Source organism: Pyxicephalus adspersus, chromosome 1 (genome assembly GCF_032062135.1).
Source record: "Pyxicephalus adspersus chromosome 1, UCB_Pads_2.0, whole genome shotgun sequence".
Lineage (NCBI taxonomy): Eukaryota > Metazoa > Chordata > Amphibia > Anura > Pyxicephalidae > Pyxicephalus > Pyxicephalus adspersus.
This window is the reverse complement of record NC_092858.1, coordinates 1,664,278-1,681,116: the sequence shown is the minus strand read 5'-3', so window position 1 is coordinate 1,681,116 and position 16,839 is coordinate 1,664,278. Positions and strand designations below refer to the sequence as shown.

General features: G+C 43.4%; 1 protein-coding gene across 1 annotated transcript in view; it reads left to right on the top strand.

Annotated features, from left to right (window-relative positions):
• Nucleotides 1-16,839, top strand: part of PDE2A (phosphodiesterase 2A) — a gene marked incomplete in the record, with an annotated part of 140,582 nt that overhangs the window by 72,954 nt on the left and 50,789 nt on the right. The window contains 5 exon segments of the mRNA XM_072398578.1: nucleotides 5,463-5,572; nucleotides 6,500-6,559; nucleotides 8,958-8,994; nucleotides 12,593-12,798; nucleotides 15,394-15,446. Coding sequence (XP_072254679.1) covers nucleotides 5,463-5,572; nucleotides 6,500-6,559; nucleotides 8,958-8,994; nucleotides 12,593-12,798; nucleotides 15,394-15,446 — 466 coding nt within the window.

Sequence of the window (16,839 nt, the reverse complement as noted above, 5' to 3'; positions counted from 1 at the left end):
CAGTCCATACCCCAACCCTCAGTCCATACCCCAATGCTCAGTCCATACCCCAACCCTCAGTCCATACCCCAATTCTCAGTATATACCCCAATCCTCAGTCCATACCCAGGTCCCCAGTCCAAACCCCAATCCTCAGTATATACCCCAATCTTCAGTCCATACCCCGGTCCCCAGTCCCTTCTTTATGGAAGAACAGGAAGTCTCCGGTATAAGGAGCACAAATAGAAGTTGGTATTTGCACATCAATCTGCGGTTAATCAGCTGTTCCGGCCTCATTTCTCTCTGTGAATTCCCCACGGCATGGCAGGAGGGTTTATTTTCAGCAGATTCACCCTGTGAGTTCTCTCTCTGGAACCTGAAGTCGTCCTATTTTCCAGCTCTAATAATACTAAATAGGGAGCGGAAATCACAGAGGCCGCAATGTACACAGAAAGCAGGTCAGCGTCTCCCTGAGTTCTTTTCTTCCTTTGTGACAACAAAGAGGCAAAATTACAGCCATTGTACTTCACACCCACCTCTGGTGTCACATTTACCTGCAGGGTCTCACCCCCAGTCTGGGCTGCCACTTTAATTGCTCTGTTCTGTGTACAAACTACAAAATCCCCCCCCGCTGATAGCAGCTTAACAGACAAGTCAGATAAAAGAGGAATATTCCAAAACATTGCAGCCGGGATAATGGGCACCCTGGGAATTCAAAGGATTGTTAGGGGGAACTCCACCCAAAGCTTGCATTTTAGTATTTTATTCCCGCAGTGTCTTCTGATACTTATTCTTACATTTTATAACTTACCATTCCAGAGATCCTTTGTTATCATACGTGTCTGCCTGCTCCATGTCATCATGCTATGAGATATCTATGTATCAGATCTGCCACCGTGTTTTACACCGGACATTCATCATCAGTCAAATGTAGAAACTTCAGGTTCAGACATTACATTCCCCAACAGTGAATAAAGTGAGTCCTTCTCCCACTGGCCACCCAATGAAACAGGGTCCTTCCCCTAATGGCCACCAATGATATCGAGTCATTTTCCCAATGGCCACAGTGACAGTGAGTACTTCTCCTAATGGCCACCAATGAAACAGAATCCTTCACCCAATGGCCACCAATGAAAGAGAATCTTTCTCCCAATGGCCACCAATATACCAGAGTCCTTTTCCCAATGGCCACCAATGAAAGAGGGTCCTTCTCCTAATGGCCACCAATGATAGTAAGTTCTTCTTCCAATGGCTACCAATGATAGTGAGTCCTTCTCCCAATGACCACCAATGAAAGAGAACTTTTCTACCACTGGCCACCAATGAAACAGATTCCTTTTCACAATGGCCACCAATGATAGTGAGTCCTTCTCCCACTGGCCACTAATGAAACAGGGTCCTTCTCCTAATGGCCACTAATGATATCGAGAAATTTTCCCAATGGCCACTAATGAAACAGGGTCCTTCTCCCAATGGCCCCAGTGATAGTGAATCCTTTTCTTCAGTCAGTCTTGTCTCCCCGAAATATATTATATTCTTTTTTCTTTTCTTTATTCTTATAGCTCAGTATAAAACTTAATGTTCCTCACTCCTCCCCCCATAAAGTAATCTGAAACAAAGTCCATCTCCCAATGGCCACCAATGAAATAGAATCTTTCCCCTTATGGCCACCAATGAATGAGAATCTTTCCCCTTATGGCCACCAGTGAAACCGGTTCCTATTCACAATGGCCACCAATGAAACAGATTCCTTCCCCCAATGGCCACCAATGGAACAGATTCCTATTAACAATGGCCACAAATGAAACAGATTCCTTCTCCCAATGGCCATCAATAAAAGTGCATTTTTCTCCCAATGGCCCCAGTGATAGTGAATCCTTTTTCTTCAGTCAGTCTTGTCTCCCCAGAATATATTATATTCTTAGGAGGGTCTTTCTCCTAATGGCCACAAATGATAGCGAGTCCTTTTCCCAATGGCCACCAATGACAGTGAGTCCTTCTCCTAATGGCCACCAATGAAACAGAATCCTTCACCCAATGGCCACCAATGAAATAGAATCTTTCTCCCAATGGCCATCAATATACCAGAGTCCTTTTCCAAATGGCCACCAATGAAAGAGGGTCCTTCTCCTAATGGCCACCAATGATAGTGAGTCCTTCTCCCAGTGGCCACCAATGATAGTGAATGATCGCCACGCCATGTCCTTTCTTTTTTTGGGATTGTTAAACATTCCATGGAAAGAGTCCGAGTGGGCGGTCCTAAGCAGACCAACGGCATTGGGTAACGCCCCCCATGTGATGAGTCACAATGATTGACAGAACTAAAATCCAATGAATAAAAGGGGTGCGGCCAGGGACAGTCAGGCTGGAGAGGGAGGAGCTAGATGATACTGGATATACTCCGCCCAGGAAATGACGCAGAGCTCTATCTGATTTGCTGCAGTTTCTAATGTACATCATGAAAAGCTCAAAGCGTGCAGGGAAATCTGAGGAAGTAATTTCATTCTGGGAGAGAAGCCGGAACAACTGTGCAAGCGGGAGGCTGGAGGGCAGATTTATTAAAGGAGAAGTCGGAGGGCAGAATTAATAAAGGGGAGGCTTGGGGGCAGATTTAATGAAGGGAAGGCTGGAGGGCAGATTTAATGAAGGGAAGGCTGAAGGGCAGATTTATTGAAGGGAAGGCTGAAGGGCAGATTTATTGAAGGGAAGACTGAAGAGTTCTGTACAGACTGTAATATATAATATGAGTCCACCTGTGATTTATAGACACACAGGTATCAGATTGACCTTTTGACTTAGCTGACCAATGGCCATTAAAGTGCGATACTGCCATCTAGAGTTTGCAGGCAGGACTGCCTAATGGGGCCCCGCCTGGCTGACCTGGGACCAATGTGAAGACAAAGACTTGAGATCACATGGCCGGTTTTCCAACGTATTCACTTAGTGCCAGAGTCACCGAGGAAATCATACGAATACCAATCAAAGCACATCAACCATGAATTATTATTCCTCTACTTTGTTCTGGAAGTCCGCCACTATTCTGGTTTCTATTGGTCGGTGAGGGGTCCAATCATGAAGTGTTTTATAATTACCCCTTGTTTGCACAGACTCGGACAGGTGAAGAATATTTAATGGAGATTATTGGTGTTCTGGTTTCACCTTGATCTCTGCTCTGCACGGCAGGATTTGTGATCACAGAGCCGCATGTCGGAAGGTTGCGGTGATCGTTGTCCATCCGCAGGGGGTTCAGCCGCCTCCTCAGCATGCGTCAAGTGAAGGTCGATATTTACAAGTTGGAATTTTTGCCTTTTGACCTCCTTAGTTTTTTTTTACTTTATGGAGCATCACATCGTTAATGGGGTAGAGCGGTGACGAGGAGTTTCCATGGTGATAGACTCTGAAGTTTCCTCTCTACCTGAAGGAAAATAATAGAAGTAATGGTTCTGGAACGCTCATGGACTTCCGGCCACTCATCCAAAAATAAAGATTGAGGGGGAGTTCCGAAGACGCGGCGCCTGCACTGCGCAGGAGACTTAGTCACTCCGCTGCCGGTGGCTCCGGCCTCTACTACCTCCAAATGTTCAAGGGGAAATCGATAAGCAAAGTTTTGTGATTCACCTGGATAATTACCAAAGTGAATCTGTAGATTCACACATTAAAGAGGATACACTTTCATCAGTGAAGCTGGGTAATCCAGAAAACCTGGAATGAATCTGAGTGAAAATATGCTAACAAATTAGGGAATCCATTCCAGGTTTGCCGGATCACCCAGCTTCACTGATGAAAGTAGATATTCTCCAGCCTTGGAGAACTTTAATAAATCAGGGCCATTGTGTGAATCTAATGGAAGACCAATTTATGGTGAATCCAACAGTTTCACTTCTCTGGAACAGGAATAGCCCCAGTCAATGTTCCCAAAAATAATTTATAGGACTGACATGACACCAAAAAATTAGTGAATGTGATGTTTCACCCTGTATGAATTGACCCTCCCCTGGTTCTTTATATTGAGCTTTGATGGATCTGGTGGGGGGAGGGGGTAACGGGGGGGAGGGGGATGACGTTCCTCGGAAATAATAAAGTGACCGGTAATCTCCTAATTACCAGGAGACACAAAGAGAATGAAATAATCGGCACAGACATATCGCCGCCATGTGCCGTCACCTCGCACATCGCTGGTGGCCCTCGGGGGGATATCGGGGCCCTGCAGTCACCAATACCGATAACGGGGGTTCTGGGGGCTAAAAATCATCTGCCTGAGGAATTCACTCAGACGTCTCCGCTTATAATTTTCTAAATTTGCCCAAATCGCTCCCCATGGGGGTAAAACATTGAACATTCTTTTATAGTGTTCAACTACAGACTTCAGGGAATCAGGAAGGCTGGAGGGCAGATTTAATGAAGGGAAGGCTGAAGGGCAGATTTATTGAAGGGAAGGCTGAAGGGCAGATTTATTGAAGGGAAGACTGAAGGGTAGATTTATTGAAGGGGAGGCTGGAGGGCAGATTTATTGATATATATCTTTATTTTGTATCCTTTATATCTACTTGGAGTTCATCTATAAATTCATGTAAGGAACCAGAAATGAACAAACTCCAAGTAGTTGTGGGATCCAATCAGCTGCCTCCATTCTCCCTCTTTTTTCTCATGTGATGTTTTTGTATCGCAGAAGTAATGTTGCTCTTTCTATCTGCCCTCCCCCTGTGGCGCCCCCCCTGATTGCTCGCTGCATTGCGGCGTGCAAGGGGTAATAAGCAGAGGATTCATGTTCATCGTTGGTTCTTTAATCCTTTAAAATGTTACAATTGTAGAAATGTTTTTTCATTTCAATGTTTTTCGGAGCCATCCGGGCAGAGGTTCCCCCTTTAATTGGTGTTTACGGCAGCAAAGGTCAGCCAGCTCCAGCTTGGCGAGCTACAAATGTCGGAACCCCGGGAGGGGAGCGCCCGGCCTGCCAACTCCCGGAGCAAAGTGATATTTTATCCGCACAGATTAGCAGCTGTTTATACAACAAATAGCAGAGATCTGGGGGAAAAGTGATGCCTGCTCCATTCCAGCCGCGCTATTAGAGAATGTGACCTGCAGGGGGCGTAACTGACACTTCTTATAACTTCTGCTTGGGACGGACATCATGGCTTAGGCATCAATGGGGCAAAATCATGTAAATCCCAATGGCTGGGCAGTCCTTACACTTATATCAGCCCCTCTCACACCATGTGACCGGATACAAAGTTACAATGTTGCAGTCTGATCACTGAGGGAATGGTGACTGAGGAAATGCTTCCTCCTGCTTGCAGCAAACTGATGGCATCATCCTTCTTGGTCATAAATATATGAACTGTATAGATTGTGAATTTCTGTGCTATTAATGGCCTAATTTATTTTCAGGGATTCAGTTTTGCTTCGGAAACGGATAGAATGCAGCGGCCTGACCCCCTCCGATTGTGAATTTCTGTGCTATTAATGGCCTAATTTATTTTCAGGGATTCAGTTTTGCTTCGGAAACGGATAGAATGCAGCGGCCTGACCCCCTCCGAGCTTCTGGGACAACAGATGAGCAGTCTGGCCGCCCCGCTGCCCCCCGACAAACAAGGTCAGTCTCTGGATGCCCCTGGGTTGGTCCTGCTGTGGTGTCGGGCCGGTTTATAGGTGGGGTGGGTAATGAGCCCCATTCAGACCCCTTCTTCTGTTCACTCGGGGACACCATTTACAGCCTGAGACTTCTACCCCTCTCCTACTGCCCCCCAGAAATAATAAAGCAAGCATGCAGCAAGCAAAGTCAGAGAGTATTGAAGCCTGTGGAGCATCATGACAGCCAGGCAACCAGCAATTCATTAGAAGGTTGGCCCTGGCTTCCTATTTACTTCTCTCAGCACAACTAATAGTTATTTTGGATGAACCGGAAGTGTGGGACCCCCTGTGTGTCCCCTCTATTCACCTTACAGACAGTGATGGGAAATCTGCCCCAATGGGGGCCACAAAGCGATGAATAAAAACAGAACAGTCGCAGGTGATGCATATCGGATAAATGGTCATGTGACCGACCCCACCCATAAAGAGGGGGTCATTGGCAGTCCATAAACACCTCTGGTATCAGCCATGATGGTCACATGGTCAGTGCGGGCCCCTGACAACCCCTTACCACCCCCGCCATACTGCTGGCCATTCATAGACACAAGCATGATACAGTAATGGCACATCAGGATGGGAACACAATGTATAGAATGTGAGCTTTACAATTATTATTAATATACAGTATTATATAGCACTGACATGATACGCAGCGCTGTACAAAGTCCATAGTCATGTCACTAATGTCTCTACCATAGTCATATGTCATTACCAGTCAAAGGCAATTTATGGGGGGAAGCCAAATAACCTAACTTTTGGAATGAGAGAGGAAACCGAAGTACCTGGAAACCCACACAACACGGGGAGAACCTACAAACTCCATGCAGATATTGTCCTGGCTGAGATTCCAACCTGGGACCCAGCGCTGCAAAGCCCTTTTGTGTTGCAGTTGTCATCTTGCCGCTTCTGGAGCAGGAGAGTGGGCGTGTCCTGTGCGTCATACTGGTGAGTACCGCCCACTACGCACATTGATTGGTTTATTCAGCAACATGGTGCAAAGAAAGGTGCAAAACTACAATGAACCTCATTGGCCAATCAGCTTTTTGGTAAAACAGAAGGATGCTGATTGGTTGTGGAGGAATACAGCCAGGTGCAGAGGAAGGAGCACCTCATTTATTACCTTATAATCCTAACTAAGGTCAAAGTCCCTAATTAGACGAGTTCAGAGGGGAAATATAAACATTTCTCTGTGCACAGGGGTGAGAGTGGAACTGATTGAAGAGAACCTGTCATGCTTTGTATACAATTGTAGGTCCATGCAATACTGGAGGCCTTCCCTTCCCCGGCAGCCTCTGACTCCATGCCAGTGCCACAACCCCCAAACAGCATTTTATATTTTTATAGTTTTAGATGTCTTAGTGTCCCCCTTCCCCTGCCCTGTTGTTCCATCCTCTGACCACCAACCAATCACAGGGCACAGCCATGGTGTAGGGGATGTGGATCAAACCAATAAGTTTAGTGGGGGGGGGGTCAGACATTCATCATTTCCAGATGTATCCAATGTAGAAGAATCTGAATTCACTAAGAGCTGCTGACAGATATTCCTATATCCTATATTTGGCCCCTAGGGGTCCCACCCACAAATGGAGGGGTTTCTTATTCTTTTGGGGTGACAGGTGCTTACCCACCCTGCAGGGGCTTCAATAATTCTCTAATATATACAAAGTAAAATAAAGTTTTGGTTATAGAAATTAAATTAAATGTTATCCCATCCAGGTAGATAAGGCTTAAGGGAGAGGGGTGACTTCCCTCTAGTTACCCCTTCTCTGATGGGGGGTTCAGCTCCCTCCAATCAGGTCATGATATTCCAATTTACCCGGACCTGTCCCATAATGTCCATAATGAGCTCCGTCATATAAATGGGGTCAATGAGCTGCTGCTCTACCATAGGTGGGGGGTATTTTTTCAGAATGGGGGATGGGAGGGGGTAGATCTTCTCATTATTGCACGGATCTCATTATTTCTGCCCTTCGTTCCTCTCTCGTCCGTCCAGCGGTTAGATCACCAGTAATTGATTTGGAGCCGGTTGTTGTCAGTGCCTAATCCTATTAATGAGTGACTTTAATTATTCCCTCTTCCTCCTCCTGCTTTTGTCTCAGAATTCCTCCCCTTCAATACATTCAATAATGAATCATTTATTACATCCGTCCCAATTCTGGGAAATGTCACAAGCAGATTATGGAGACTAAATTGCATTGCTAAGATCATGGAGATTGTTAATAAATGTTGTCATTGTAAATTTTGTACAATTTCCAACCTTTATATAATAAATGTGATTTTACAAATATATAGACTATTGAATGCCTTAAAATGTCCCTTTTGCTGGCTGTGATTTAGGTTTGATTCATTAGCTGGGGTAACTCGCGGTTTCTCTTATTAATAAATGCTGTAAAATATCACTTTGTATATTCGTAAACTAATAAAACAAATCCGGCAGAGTTCTGGGTGTTGGGGAAAGTCATTATCCTAATAGCCAGTTATCCCCAATCCCGTCCCCCCCTCCCCCGTAATACTTTAATGGCGGGATCTTCTCGCTGATCACTAAGCCGCAGCAACAGATACTTTGTAAATTAATCAGAGTCCCTAACAGCCAGAAAACAGCTTCTCCCTCCTGGTAATGAGAAGTTTATCGTAAAGAAAACAAATCTCCCATTAGCTGAGCACTGCGCTTGATTTATGCGCTTTTATTATTGCGTTGTAATAATACCGACTTGCCTGGCTCGGTGCCAGGAGACAAAGCAACGAATCCATCTGTAACGCCAGCCCGAAAAACAAGCCATGGTGATGGCTGCTCTGGAGCCGGCTTGTTATAACGTTCGCTCCAGCGGTCGTTTCTGGAAGTGTAATTAATCTGACATAATGAAACGTTCCTGCGGATGAAACCTTTGCTGGGATTTGGCGCGCCTGATGATTTAGCATTTTCAAAAATCCGTCCTAAGTTTATTTTGTGCAATCTGATTAGCCGACCTCCTGAAGGATTATTATTTCCTTGTAGTGAATGCAAGGATCTGTAATGGAGGGTTTTTGTATCTGATTCACGTCTGGTGGATTCAATGGGGCTCCATGGGAAATACCGGCTCATTATGATTGTGAATGAAAACTACCCCAGGAGGGTGCACTTACCTCACTGTGTCCTGTAACTGCCCCACCTTTGTGATGCCAGTATATTAAGTTGTCATTCGGTGTGCCAACCATAAAGCAAATAATATTTCAGTGTTTGCTGGAGTGAGTGGACTTTGTCTGCGGAGCTGATATCTGGATTTAGGAGAATATCATTGCAGGTAAGTTGGGCAGTGAGGAAGCAGCGCCTTAGGATATCTTATTAGCTTTCATTGTTTTCCCTACAGCCCATTTGCATCTATTTCACACATGCTTTGTGGTGAGGTATAGCACAGGTGCAATAATTCTCAGATTTGTATGTTGGAGTGCCAAATGACGTCTACATATTGTATCCAATGCATTACTGCTTTAATGAAGCTCAAAGATATGAATGGACCAAAGGTTTGGTAGCTGCAAGGGGGAAGTTGGACAGAGGAGGAACGGAGATATAGTGAGGAGGCAGCATGAGAAGAAGATGGAAAAGGTCTTTTGCTTGGTTAGAGTTTCCGGACATTAGAGGAATATTACAGAGCACAGCCCGCACCTCCTTCTGCCTGTCACCTCGCTATGTACAAAATCCACATTGTTGGGGAACATTACCCAGCATCCCGGTCTGAGCTTTACTGTAAATACACCACGGGCATTAAACAGGTGAATATTGGTGGTGCACATTGTTTATTACTTCTGTGCACTTCATTCACATCATTATGGCACCCGGTGTTATTTACGGAGCTCGATAAGTCTTCCCATCAGTCCCTTCAATCAGAGCAAACCTTATCAGCTGTGCAGTCATTTACCTAGCCCATGATGCTCCAGGAATCCTTTACAATATATATACACACAGTCAGGTCCATAAATATTGGGACATAGACAACTTCTTTCTCATTTTGGTTCTGTACATTACCACAATTCATTTTAAATGAAACAACTCCGATGCAGTTGAACTGCAGATTTTCAGTGGGTTGAACAAAAAGATTGCATAAAAATGTGAGGAACTAAATCCTTAGGTCCAAATCTTTACAGACCTAACTGAATATTTATATAATGCTATATATACAAACCTGCATATGTAGGATAGAAAAAATGTGTCTAAAATAATTCAGCCAGCGGAACAGAACAACAAAATGTTTAAACAATTTCATTAAATACAAATTTTTATTATACAATATCATGCGGCACCATCACGCCAGCTTTGTAGTTCATTGTCAGGGTTCATGTAAACTTTACTGATTGGGCTCAGCCAGTCCTCTTCTTTCTTCCAAGTCCCTGAAATAGATTGAGGGCCGGGTAGGGATTGGAAATAAATCTGATGATCTGATGATTTTATCTCTGCTGCTTGTTTCTATTTGATTTATTTAGACTTTTGGGATGGAAATTACAGTCTGTTATTGCAAATTAAAGTGTGGCTGTCACATAAGCATTGCTGAGACATAATTAGTTTGGTAATCAAAATTTAATCTCCCCTTATTGCTTTATCTAAATCAAATAATTCAAGCCAATGCAAGGAAAATTACATTTCAGGGACACAAGTGTCCTACAAAAGTTCTTTATTGTCTGCTTGAGTGGTAAAGCCCAAATCTGACAGTGGAGCCGGAATACCAAATACAAGAACTATGCTGCCTCCTTATATGAAGGGCAAAGCCACCCACATTGCAACCATCCCAAGGCCATGTTGCCGTGCAGGGTGCTATAGAATCCCACCTTGCCCTTCCAGTTAGGAACATGAAGGTGCTGCACTGCCAGACACACACAGGCAGCCCTTAGTACTGAAATAAAGCCAAACCTCCATTCTTCTTCCAATGGAAGTCATTATTAGTCTCAAAATTTGTGACCAGGTGAGTCTGCAGCTGCAAACACAAATAAATGAAAGTGTTTGTGGCTGTAGAAGTAATCATTACCTGGCAATGCAGCATGCTCCAAACATCCAAAACATGAAAATCAAATGCCTAACAGTGCGTAGATCTCCCTTGTGGCTCCTAAAACAGCCCTGACCTGTCCAGGAATGGACTATACAAGACTGCTGAAGGTGTCCTCTGGTATCTGGCACCAAAGTATTACCAGCAAATCCCTGAAATCGCACTGCCTCCTCCTGCCTCCCTCATTCTGCCTTCTTCCCATAATGCCCCTTGCTGCCTCCCCAGCCTGCCTTCTTCCCATAATGCCCCCTGCTGCCTCCCCAGCCTGCCTTCTTCCCATAATGCCCCCTGCTGCCTCCCCCGGCTGCCTTCTTCCCATAATGCCCCCTGCTGCCTCCCCAGCCTGCCGGTAGAAGGATTCACCGATAATGGATTACTGTATGGGAAACAATGGGGAAAGTCTTCAAATCAGCATTTCAGTTTTCATGATGAGTTTGGTGGATTAACAGAAGTTATTCATTTTATGCAATGTATGATAAAGTCAGATAATGGTGGGGGTTGGGCTTCGGTATTTTGTCCGAAAAGTTTTACTTTTTAGGTCATTCTGGTGGAAACTTCCTCATGTTAGGGAAATTTCATCTTTACTTCCTGCTAAGCCTCTGGAACAGGAAATGAAGACAAATCTACTGCTGAAACAAAGTTTAATGGTTAGATCCAAATAAATGTTAGGAATCAGGTTGGGGGTGAAGTGCTTTCACTTCATTTGGAATTCCGGTACCTTAATTAGTAAACTTGTTCTGTTTGAGTAGCATTGTCTCTCCCACTTCTGATTCACTATTGACTTATAGAGAGCCCCGTAAAGAGGAAACTTGTGGCTTAGCCAAACTAACTTTTGTTATTATTCTTCATAATAAGGGCAAAGCCTAAAACACTGAGCCTGATTTATTAAAGCCCTCCAAGGCTGGGGATAATACACTTTCATCAGCGAACCTGGGTGATCCAGCAAACCTGGAATGGGTTCTGGTTTAGGATTCAAAACATTTGCTAGCAAATTAATTTGGAGAAATCCATTCCAGGTTTGCTGGATCACCCAGGTTCTCTGATGACAGTGTATCCTCTCCAGCCTTGGAGAACGTTTATCAGGCCCATGTGTACTACTTCCTGGCGTTATGATTTACAATTACAAGTATATTAGCAGCTCCAAGCCAATGATAAAATTGTCCATTGTTGTTATTGATTTATTTTGGTTTTTTGTTCGTTCCCGGGTTTCTGCACCAAAAATCAAAAGAAAACCAAATGCCCTTGAGGTTTAGGTTATCCCCCTTCATCTTAGAATTTGTGTAAATACATGAAATGAAAGGACTAAGGGTATTGGTTATAATGCTTTAACTATCCATGGAATCATTGATCCTGACAAATGTCATCTTGGTAATCACTTCCAATAATTGACCTAAATGGAGTCCTTGACGCGGGTAGCTCGGACCTTCTAGCCCATCCCTTATAAACACGGGTGGTGACCCTGTATTGTGACCCAACTCATCAGCAATCACCAAAAACAGCCGGGTGCTTACTAAAATATGTCGGGTGGTGCACCCAGCTGAAAGAGGCCGGGGAGATCCCTGAATTGAAATGGAAATTTGGACCATTAGCCCTATTTAGACTTGTTCATTTTAAACCTTTGGCCCTTCAGCATTGGGTTCCTTGTTATAATGAGAGCAGCCTCACCAAACCCACCTTATATATAGAGCTGACCTCTTAAAATCCTAAGACACTGATAATAAAAACGGGGCTGTTCCGTGTTTTTATTGCTGCCGGTGTCCCCGTTCTTCAGATTTACATTTTCTTAATAAAATGGGTATTGGGGTTTATAAAATCCTTTCTGATTGGTTGTTGTCTACAAGTATGTGGACAGATAAAACAATGAGAGCATCAGATGGTTAGGACTGTATTGTACTACATGATGGTTTCTGCAGAGACATAGGTTATTTTAGTTTGGTCCCAGGGTCTCTGGTTCTGTATGTATGAAGATTTCTCTATCTCTCTAAATCCATGAAATGTTTTCCTGTTTTACAGATGGTGGTGGCCTGCAAGCGGGTGCTGGCTGTCCAGAAGCTGCAGCCGTGGCCCCAAGTCAGCCTGTCAACCGGTTCCTCAGAGAAATCACTAACCAAACCGGAGCCCGAGCCAACTGAAAGCTACGACGAGCTGGATCGCAAAATCCTCCAATTATGTGGTACGGATCCCAAGGATTTAAAGTGATCATTTCAGTGATCCACTGCTGGATTTTACCATCTTATGTAGACCTGGGTAGTATTGGGTTAAACATTTTACCAATGTGGAGGAATAAATATATACATAAATACAAACAGGATATAGCGCCAACATATTACCCAGCGCTGTACAATAAATAGGGGTTATAAATGACAGACTAATACAGACAGTGACACAGGAGGAGGAGAGGACCCTGCCCCGAAGAGCTTACAATCTAAGAGGTGGGGGAAGTATCACACAATAGGAGGGGGGATATGGAATGGTGGGAAGTTGAATAGGAAGGAAAAACTTTTACCAGGAGTTGACCCCCTGTACTCATTCTTGGCATTGATGACATCCGGCGTTCTAATAATTTCCAAAGAACGGTTCTATCCCTGATAGCTTAGGAGCCCACTGATGTTGGAAAAGCAATCAGAGTGGTTTCTGATCATGTGACCATGTGTCAGATCTTTGAGGAAGATAAAGTTTCAACTGAAATAAGCCATTGTGCCCTGTAGATGGCAGTGTGTCATGTCTTAATACTGCAATTGTCTGATAAAGTTATAGTATTAAAAATATTTATAATGATAGAAAAAATAAGATTGGCAAGGGTTTGCAACATAAAAAGATTTAAAAATTAAATAGGCTAGTGAATTACTCATAAAGCTAGGCTACTCAAACTGAGGCTGCTAAATTTAGGAGGTAGTTAATTCTAAATGATCCATTGACATGGGACGGTTTTCAGCCTATTGCATCCTTTAAAACACCAAAAAAATTTATTTAATGTATTTAATGATGACATTTTGGCAAAATGTTCCCAATTTCACGAATATTTCTGGAAAAACAAAAACTCCCAATTTAGTTTGTCCTTACTTGCCTGCCAGATAAAACTGTATCACATAAAGGACACAGGTAGGAAAGGACTCTCAAAGTGTCGCATATTCATCATGGATTGGTCTGCAGAAATTGTACTCATGATTTGCTCTCAGTAAAGTTCTTTAATAAAGTTGAATTTTTTAAACTTGTATAGAATTATTCATATTTGCAGGTTTAGCCCAAAGTTTTCTGGATGATTATAAATTAGTAACAGCATAGAAAACATCTAAAATGAAGGTCATTTCCCTGTAATGTACAATGACGGCTTCAATAATGAAGCAGATAAGGAAATCCAGACAATAAATTATATAGTGATCGGCCTAAGGTGCCTCGTGTTTAATATTTCCATCATCTCTTGCTGTCTCTGGCCGGCCCTCTGCCTTCCTCGGGGCAATCAGAAAAGAAATAATGCTTTTATATGGATATTAAAAATCAGTTGTTTCACCTCCGATGAAGCTTGTGTCCCCAAAAAACTTTCAAACTGGAAGGGTGGAAAACTTTTTTTTAATGTAATTGAAAATATTTTAGAGCAGGTCCAAAGAAAACTAGTAGGGGCGCACCTGGTATGTAGAATCATCTACCTGTCTCCTATGTGTGTCAGGTGTTCCTGGAGCAGAATTTGATATATATATATATATATATATAAATATATATGGAGAGTTCATGTCATGTTCTTGATCAAGTCAACATGGTGTACGCACTGTGCACCCTGCATGCAGACCACCATGTGATGCTGAGATTCAATGAAAGAAATTAAATTAGTGAAAGGGGCGGGGTCAAGGGCAGTCAGACTGGGGAGGGAGGGGCTAGATGATGGTGTATGCCCTCCAGTATTTTGGGTTGTCTTCCCCTGGCAGGTGACACGGACATCTGCTCATTGGCTGCAACATTCCCTCTAAAATCCCTTTCAGCGGTGCACAGCCTCAGTTTCTGTGCAGGGGATGCTGAGAAAATTTCACATCTAAAGGGATGCAGGGGATGCTGGCGCTTGCTGGGAGATTGGTAACATCTATCCAGGAAATGAGGCGGAGCGCTGACTGACTTGCTGCAGCTTCTAAAAACTATTGTGAGAAGTTCACAGTCTGCAGAGTAAGACATTTTAGTCCAAAAGAGGAGACGTTACAACTGTGTCCGACTGAAAGACAATTCTAATGAAGGGAAGGTCAGAAGGCGGATTTACCAGTCTGTTGTAAAAGTCACTTATGTGTAATGTCACAGATTTCATACCCATATGAGTGCTATAAAACTAACATTTTAATGGGACAAATGGAAATTCTACATATTAAACCATGCTGTGAATTCAATTGCAACTTCGGGTTGGTATGGGGGGGTCTCAAGGGATATTTGTAAGTACAGAAAAAAAGGAAGAACATTTCCAAATATTTGTAATATGATTGCGCCAAATCCCCAATTGCAATTTCCATCGAGCAGCCTATGTAATCTATCCATAACAAGCACCATATTGGAAAGTAAAGCACTGATGAACATTTATGATAGGAAACATTAGCAAATGGCTTGGGATGGTTTAATATTTCCAATAATGAGAAGGTTTTAGCAATTTATGGGAATAGTGATCTCAGATCCTCTCTGTCCCCGGAGTGCAATGGTCACATATAGATTGTGATAGGGAAAGGTTTATCTGCAGCAATGAAGAGAAATGTTTTTGCTTTTCTGTTTCTTACTCTGTTTTATCTTTTCTCAGGGGAGTTGTATGACCTGGATGCGGCATCGCTGCAGATTAAAGTTCTTCATTATGTGAGTATTTGGGTCCTTCTTGTACCTCTGTGTGTTCTGTAGATTGATGTACAATCTGTACTTCTCCTTTCGAAGTTGCCTTCTCGCTTGGCAGCCTCTCTGCTCCCCGAGCAGCTAATAACTGTTACAGAAGCCGGTGAAATGAAAGAAGTCAATTAGGAACACAAATCATTGCTAATTCAATGCTGAAATGTACAATTTCTCCGCTGGTCTCTGCACACAAGCATTAGAGGTGTCAAGCCGCGACCCTGCAGCCATTTGTAAATTGCTAATTGTACTTTAGCAATTACTGCAGATTAAGAATAATCATATGAATTAATCCCTCATTGAGGAAACAATACAGAGATTCGGCCTGTTTACAGAAAACTCCCCAGGTGCTGTGTTATGGGGGGCGAGTGAGACAACATAAGCTGGGGCGGCCTGTGATTGGCCATCCATCACTGACAATGGGGGCTGTACAGATATGCCCTGTAGGACCCCCGCATCCTTTATATTCTGGACATGGCAGACCAGTAGGTTGAATAAATGCTGAAAATTAAATCCAGGGTTCTTCAGGAGTTTCAGTATAATAAAAGGTTCAGCATGGATTGCTCATAGTAGAATGTAATTATGTTTTCTGGCATATAATCACTATCTGGCCCCTCCTCAGAGGAGCCGCAATCATTTCCTAAGCCACTCCCACTCATTTTACTGTTCTGCCATGAACCTACATTATAGTGTATGCAATATCTAACCATGAACTTCTCTGATTTGCTCCCATTTGGTCTCTAAATGTACTAATAAAAGTTTTTTTGATCCAAAAATATATATTGATCCTGCCAGAAGTCTTGTAGGTTGATAACAGTCTGTGGTTTCTATCTGTGCTACAGTTACATTGTTCCCAGCTCTCTCTGGGTACTACAGAACAACCCCCCTGTGGCATGGAGAAGAAGGGAGGGTGGTTGTTTATGTTCTGGGGACTGTTGGTGACCAGCTCAGAGCACAGCGACTCTTCCATCTGTGTCCCTGTGATTTCATGATGTATAGAGAAGTCCTCGTACTTTCCTCCAGCCTTGTAGCCAAATAAAAAATGAAGGATGAAAGTGAGGAGGAAAAAGGTGGACAAATGGAGGTACCCTGTAATGGGGGTGGGGGAGTTTGTGGAGTAAAGGAAAGGGCAAAGATGGGGCCCCCAAACCAAACAGATGAAATTTATGCATCATCCGACTTTCCTTAGGTGAATGGGCCACAAAGACCAAAGCTTTGCACACACAGTTCAAGACAAATGGTCAGAAATCTAACAAGAATGTGTACAGCAGTCCTCAATCGGAACAACCGATTGGCCGCTGTGCATTTCTATGGAGGAGAGCACTGCAGGATAATTCTCCTTTTTAATTCCCTTTGCTGCCATTTG